Source organism: Eptatretus burgeri, chromosome 2, assembly GCF_056783735.1.
Source record: "Eptatretus burgeri isolate ZD-2024b chromosome 2, Ebu_testis_v1, whole genome shotgun sequence".
In the NCBI taxonomy this organism is placed as follows: domain Eukaryota; kingdom Metazoa; phylum Chordata; class Myxini; order Myxiniformes; family Myxinidae; genus Eptatretus; species Eptatretus burgeri.
Window position 1 is genome coordinate 43854256 of NC_140962.1, and position 7841 is coordinate 43862096.

A 7841-nucleotide genomic window follows, 5' to 3' on the forward strand; every position below is an offset into this window, starting at 1 on the left:
ACCATCTCTTATCTTCCCCCATCCAAAACCATGTTCTTTTCCATCCCCGTTAATCCACCCAAAACCCACCTCCTTCAAATTCCCTGCTTTCCTTCCTGAAAGTCCCTGTAGTGTCCATCTTGTTTACCCTGTGTACCCCGCCCCATCCCTCCACCTTCCACAGATCTCCTCATGTCCTTGTTCCACACTGTTTTTTTTTTCCTTCCATCTCCTGCCCCTCCTGTCTCCTGCTTTGCTTGTTGTACGTCTTGTGTGTTAGCTTTTATGCGAGCCTCGACAATTTGTACAAAAAAAAAAATGGTGAAGGAAGTCCAAGATGGCTGCAACCATTAAGATGGTGTCACGTGACTGCGGCTCGAACATCCTCCTCCCCCCTGGAGCACTCTGCGACACCCCAGGCAACACTCCCCACCCCCAAACCGTCACATGTTTGTGTATGGCCCCTTGGCAACATGTTCCATGGGAAATATGCTTCCTTTTAAAGTATCCAGAAAAAGTCATGGAAATAAAACAAATGGTCTTTTTTTCTTTAACGGTCACTTTAATCTTTTGTGTGGTCAGGTTTTGCTTTGATCTCTATTCACACCTGTCTGATGACTCATTGATGAAGGTTACTGTTGTAGCAGTTTCACAATGACAATCAACATGGTCGCTAAACAAAATGTATGAATTCTACATAATTCAACATATCTCTCACTTTCAACCTTTTGATGTTTCTCTCTGACAAACCTCAATGTGTGTACAAAGCAGGGAACAGATAGTGAGAGAAAGAGTGCAAAGACCCTTTGAAGAAGTGAAAAGATGCGAAAGGGAGCAGTTCATACTTGCAAACCAGAAGCCTGTTTGTTCTCCTCCATAACCGTTAGGGCTTTCCCAGAAGGGGGAGGTCTATCTTTAATCCATTGCTCCGGCAGACGTTGTGGTGAATTTTGCGGTTACGGGGGGTGGGGGGGTGTTCTGAGCTGTGGAAGTGATACCATAGGCCATTGCACATTCTGCACAAGCTTTTGCGTCAAAGGGTGCGAGAAGCACAAAGCATTGTTGTGAAACAGTGGTTGAGTTTTGCTTTGCCAAATTTCACACTTACAATTTCCTTTGCAGCCAAAGATGGCCGTTCGCACGTGACATGCAAACACCTTTGTGTGAGAATTGGTTTATAAGTCGAGGAGATGCAGCCCGCGCAGCAAGCATGTTGATTGATAGCAAGCGGAACCTGTTAAGAAATATCCAGAAAGGTCAGATCGCTTGCTGCGCACAGACTTGGCAGGAATTTGTAATTTGTTCCAGGGTGCGGGTGACAACTCGCCGACTCTTCTCAAATGATACTGTGGGATCTTTAACGTCCAGCAGCTCATGCTCGCGGATGGGACACCCGGCAAACACCTTGTGATGCACCGCCCAGTCAGAAAAGTGCAATCCGACAGTTTATACTCTGGTTGGGAATCAAACCTCGGCTATATAGTGCAAATGTATGTGTGCTTCCTGAGTATCATCCTGTCGGACCAATTTTTTTTGTTTTTTAAAGTTATCTGTTGATGAAATGTTTGGCTTGCTTGCTTGGCATACAGGTGACTTATGGCAGTTGGTGATGAATAATTTGTTGGTACAGGTATTTGGGAAATATATTGCTACCTTTCCCATATTGATGACACCAGTCTTTATAAAAGAATAGTATAAAAGCCTGTCAAAAATGACGGGTTGGAGTTATTTTATTTGTAATATTCAAGGAAACTGGAAGATATGATGTTTCGGAGCAAGAAAAAGCATTATTTCAAAACACTAAGTGTACAAATGTGACACTATTTTCTTTATCTTCTGGCACATTTCGTTGTGATGGTTTAATGGTCATAGCCTACTTTATTATTTTTAAAAAGGTAAAAAAAAAATAAACTCAACAACAGAAATCTAAAGTCAAGAAAAAAAGAATCAGAGACAAGAGGGTCAAACAGAAATCAAACCAGAAAATGGGAAGGAACAGGGGAGGGATAACTGGGGGAACCATCCTCGTGATCCACCATGTCCTGTCCCCCTTCTGCACCGCCCCCGGATAGGCCGTCTAATGCCCGGGGGGGCTCTTCGCCCCACAGGTTTCTTTGTTTTGGTTCGCTTGTGATAAATTGCCTGTGAGGCCTTGCCCAGAGGAGGTGGTCTTTTACACTGCTGACCCCTCCTCCGGCACTTGTTCATTGTCCATTCACCTGTGTCTATACCAACGTCCTTGGAGGAGGAGCTGTCACTTTCAACACCCAGCAGCGGGGTCTTATGGATGGAGGTTGTTCCCTCAGACCCCACCACCGGAGAAACCACATTTTCCACAATATTCTCTCCTCCCACCCGAGTGGGCACAGCACCCGATGCAACCACATTCAGGTCCCGTTGTACTGAGGGTGAGGGAACTGCAGCCTCCTCCCTGCTCTCCTGCTCCACATCCTGCTCCACCTCCCGCTCCACCTCCTCTGTGGGCAGGGGGGACAACACAACAAGCAAGGCAGACCCCATACCTTCCATCATTCCTGGGACAACACCCACACCCCCACCCGCAGATGCACGCATCTTGCTCACGTAGCTCCGCAGGCAGGAGCGGAAGGTGTTCCCCGGTGCACCACAGAGGTTGCGCTGCACCTGTGCAGTGCAGTTTTCCCTCAAATGTCCCAATCAGCCACACTGGGAGCAAAATTATGCTTTGCACCCAGACACAAGGTGACCCAGTTGACCACAGATATGGCATAATTTAGGCTGTCCCACGCAAAACACCTGGCCACGGGCCATCCCAATGACGATCTCATGAGGGATGTGGGTGACCGTGCCATCATCCTTGACCCAAAACTTAAATGCCAATCTTTCAACACGACTGTGTGTTCACTACGGTCTATTTTTGAGGATAAAAAAACGATAAAAACTTTTTCCATAAAAGAGTAATTTCATCTCTTCTATTGGAACTGTAGACGGTGACTTGAAAACTGAACCTCAAGGTCAGTGTACAGAAGAGTTTTTAAAAATAACAATAAATACAAGATGCAGGGAAGTGAAATTTGCTTCATGTGATGTGCAACGCACACAGAGTAAAACGAGTGTTCATTTACATCCGTGGGATGTCTAATAAACAAAGAAGATATAAGCACACCTGACACTAGGCCGAGGCTTCAGACTTTGGCACGTTCATGAGGTTGTGTGATGGTGACAGCCGCAAGGCAGCTCATTTTCAGTGTTTTGCCTTGTGCTTCCTGTGCCAATTGTTGTGTTTGTCAGGCATGTTTTATTTTCCCCATCTTGTCTATTTCCTTATTTTATAATTTTTGTCTTGTTAGTCCTGTGTTATTGTTTGTCTTTTCACTTCATGCTTTTCTCTCAGCCATCTTCCTGTCTGGCTGACCTTGCTCACCAGGCAGGAAGATAGCCTCATGCTTCCTTGCTACTACCTCCCTAACTCCCCCCCACCTCTCCCCTAGTGTTGTCCCCGCCCTCCCCAGGACTCCAGCATGGTGAGCAGGCACCACAAATGCATCCGGTGCAAGTTTGAGAAGGTGGCACCCGTTCCACCAAGTGAGGTATTTTGGCGGACGGTATTGCTGGGCATGATGGAGTTCAAGGCTGAGGATTTTTACTGTTTAACCTCTTTGACCTGTGGATTTGATGTGTCCTTCCAGTCCGCTGGAAGGCTTGCCGAGTTCTGGGTGAGATGGACTACCGCCCGGTCAGCTGGTCTCCTGACTGATTGGGTGGTCGAGGCCCTCTCCGACAATGAGAGGGTCATGACGGTCCACCTCTACAATGAGAGCATAATTGATTATGATGTCTGTCATTGGTTGTCGAGATAGGTTGATGTCAAGAGCCCACCACAGTTAATCCGAAATGGTTTGGGTGTATGGATTGGGGTATCGTGTTAAAACCCTACTCAAATCGTCCTTCTGAAAGGGGACTGACAAATACACAGCTACACATTGTGGTTTATATTGGTAGATGATGAGGCTGCTAGAAGAGTGAATTGTAGATAATAAAAACTTCACTCTTCTGCTTCAAATTGTGTTCATTAAAATGTTGAATTCTCAAATTATTTTTTCCTTATTTGCTCTGCGGACATAGATGAACACACGAAGGACACCTCTGCAATGTGAGGTGTGCAGATATTACTGTTCTTCTGATGTCACACCAATAGCAACTCAGGCTGTTTTGGAATGGTGACAAATGTATGGTCATTTATGATCGTTTTTAAATGATTTGTTGTTGAGCATGTACCTAAGGAATTAATTATCATCCTCTGTTATGTTTTTTTTTTCTCCACACCATCGTCTTAATACTCCTTTAGCACATCTGTTAATTTTGTCCATATCTATTTTGGATTAAACTAATCTTTTCTTTTACATTACCTCTGCCACCAAAGGTGGATGTCGGTTATGTTTTCACCCATGTTTGGCTGTTTGTTTGTCTGTGAGCATGATTTCTCAGAAAGTTGTGGACGGATTCAGACGAAACTTGGTGGAGCGGTTGGGTGTGTGCCAAGGAAGAATCAATTCGATTTCGGTGAAGAGCTGGACACGATAATTTTTATTTTATTTTCCAAGTGATTCTTCACCATTGAGGGATGGGGCCAAAAACGATATGTAGCATGACATCTCAAAAATTTGTAGATGAGTTTTGACAAAACTAGGCGGATGAGTTGGTTAGGTGACAAGAACAAGCTGATTTGACTTTGGTTCCGGTCCGAATCCAGATCCGACCTATCGGCGGGACACAAAACGTAAACTGTTCAGCCTGGCAGAGGTATGTGCTCTACCGAGTGCCTCTTTTTAACTTTTTTAAAAAGTTAAAACTTTTTTTCATCCATTCTTCTTTTCAACACGAACAACTTTTACTGAAGAAAGTTAAAGTTCCTGAAAAGTAGCAAAAACTCATGCAAGCATTTGCAGTGCAAACGTTATTACATCTTCGTGGCAGTGTTCACACCTAGGAACCATCGGCTTGGTGTTTAGAGAAGTTGTACCAAACAGCTAACTGCAGTGGTGATGCTGTTGGTACAATGCCATGGTAACCAAGGAATCACAAACAATAGGATGCTTTTTTTTAATTTTCCTCACAACAACCATGAAATGGATGGAAAATTGGAGGGTGGGGGACTTTTCATTGACTTGTTGGGTTAGGCTGTTAGGTGTGCTCCCATCTGAACCCCTGCCTCATTCAAATCCCAAACTACCACGGTATGTATTTGTCCATTGTCTACGAATGTCCTTGTGATTCACGTAATATTACACCAAAGTCTGCTAATGTGTTGTCCTGCATGTAATTCATGTAGGAACTCCTTCATGAGCCTTGATGATAACATGAGCTGTGATCTACTCTTTTCAGAGCATCGGTGTTGCCGAAGCAGTTTCTTGGTAAGGGTTATGTTGAGTGGTTTGCCTTTGCCATTGCCATCCCAGCAGTCCTTCCGGGCAGGAATTTGTAAGTTGTTCATCGTATCGGCGATAGCTCGCCTACTCTTCATGGGATCTTTAATATCTGCCAACTGATGCCGGCAGACGTGACGCCCAGTTTGATATCCATCCGAAGGACTGCACACACATTGATGAATCACCTTGCCTGTTAAACACTGGGATGACAGTTTATAGCTGAGTCCGGATTCAAACCCAGGCTAGAAGCTTGGAGGTGAGTGTGCGTACTTTTCGGCTATCCAGCCAGCTCTTGCGAGCCTTAGATCAATGTAAAATAAATAAGTATAAATAAACTTTTCATGACTTCCCTTTTCTGAAATTGTCGGATTGTCCCTTTGTGAGCCCACAGGAAGATGTGCGGTGAAGATGAAGGGAGGTGAGGACGAGGGAGTAAGAACAGAGATCTCAGAGGTCCTTTGAGGTAGTTTCATACAAACTTTTTTTTTAAAGGATTCAGTTGCCGTCCGTTTGGCTGTCCAAGATGGAAACTTGAAGTACATCCAAAAGACATCTTGGTATTCGAAAAGGAATCCTCAACGTGCCCAAGCGGACGAGAGGGCCACTGGCTCCCAATAAAACCCAAAACGTTTGCAGGCAGAAGTGTACTTTGAAGGGCGGTCAAAAACATTTTTCCCGAGGGCAATTAAAGATAAAATAAAATCAAGTACATAAGCATTTTATTCAGAAAGAAAACAAACAAACAACATTGCCAGTTAACCAAAGTAGTTTCTTTGCAAGTTAACGAACGCAAACTTTTTCCACTTACCAAGTTCATGATTGCCGCTCGTGGGAAGATGGAGAAGATGCGTTCACCTGTTTTCTTTTAGTGCTCCGAGACAAGTTGGAGGCACAAACCCAGACAGTGGGTCCCCCCCCCCCGAACCCCCCTTACATATGGCACGCCATCCAGACCATCTGTAAAGCCTTCTCAACTCTTTTCCATGTACAGTATGAATGTGTTACCTCTTTAGACTTGTACACAGTTACAGCCTCGCCGTTATACAGTGCGATCTGTTTTTGTGCATGCAGGACCATTAGAGGATGGGAAGATGAATGACATTGTTTCAAATTCGGGTGTAAACATAGAAAAGGAAAAATAGAGAAGAAGGAAAACAATCGTTTGTCTCACATCAGCTCTTTCTGGGTGGATCCTCCCCCCCCCCACCGCCCTCCAGGTGTGCGTTCATCTACCAAGCAGCTTGCTAACACTTGCCAAGCCAGCTGTTCCCTATCAACGCTTTCGAATGGAGCGCTTGCTTGAGTGCTTAAGCCACTTTGCGAGCGCTCCACAATTAACTTGGTAGCGGAACGCACACCCGGTGTCAGGTAAGAGGGTGCGGCATACTGAAGCACCACAAACTCTCCTAGAGATGACGGGGGAGAGTGAGTGCAAGAGAGTTGTGTGAATGGACAACATGAGCGATTCAAGGGATCCAACCAACCACCACATCACGCAATGACGATCCCTGGCTTGGCATTGCATTTTCCCTTTGAGATGTTGATACCCTTTGATGAGTATTGATGAGTGTGTGATCCCTTTGATGAGTATTGACCCTTTGAGAAAGTCAATAAGGGAGTGTTTTTATTATCTATCTATAATTCCAGCAATGTGTGTGTGTGTGTTTGTGTGTGTGTGTGTGTGTGTTTGTGTGTGTGTGTGTGTGCGTGTGTGTGTGTTTGTGTGCGTGTGCGTGTGTGTTTGTGTGCGTGTGCGTGTGTGCGTGTGTGTGTGTGTGTGTGTGTGTGTGTGTGTGTGTGTGTGTGTGTGTGTGTGTCTGTGACCACTGTTTTTCAACAACCGCTGGTTCGATCTAATTGGAACTTGCCAGGTATATTGCTGGGGCCCTGAGCATGTGCCTTTTCAAGGTTTGATATTATTCGGACAAGTGGTTCTCAAGTTATGGCCATTTATTTACCAACCAATGAAAGGACACGTGGCTGCGTGGGCTGGTGCGCGGCCGGCCGACGATGACGTCACGTGCCGTACCGGTTACGATGGGGATCGATCGGTGCCTTCGTTACCGTGGCGTGGGAGTGGCAATGGTCAATGGCAGCGAATGTCATGGCAAGCAAAGACAGGGAGGTAAACTTGATTTTAATTTGGATTTTAATTAACACTGTGTGTGTAAGTATCACAGCAGTTGTTACTTCAATACAAGCGAGAATTCGTGGAATGCATGTGAACATTCCGTACGGGCACGCACCACTTCCGGATAGTGATGACTTACTGTATTCTAATAATTTCTCGATTTCTTATGCGCATTTATAGATAAACACAACGCCCCTTTTCAGTCGTCGTTTACGAGAGCGAAGGAACGGCCTGTGTGGTTGTTTCTGGCTCGCGGTTTGAAAGTTATTTTATTTTTATTTTTTTAGGGGGGGGGGTTACACGTACGGGCACGCGAGAGGGAA

At 45.2% G+C, this 7841-nt stretch overlaps 1 protein-coding gene across 4 annotated transcripts in view; it reads left to right on the forward strand.

The window, feature by feature from the left end:
• The window catches only part of LOC147031928 (uncharacterized), a 164337-nt gene extending 159798 nt beyond the window's left edge, over positions 1-4539 (forward strand). For all 4 annotated transcript variants that reach the window (XR_015054947.1, XM_085869161.1, XM_085869162.1 and 1 more), the window contains exons 3-4: positions 3450-3548; positions 3648-4539. Coding sequence is in view for 3 of the 4 variants with exons in the window: in XM_085869161.1 (XP_085725287.1) it covers positions 3450-3548; positions 3648-3818 (270 nt within the window). In the remaining variant the exon portion in view is untranslated. The remainder of the gene's footprint in view (positions 1-3449; positions 3549-3647) is intronic.
• The last annotated feature ends 3302 nt before the right edge of the window (positions 4540-7841 follow it).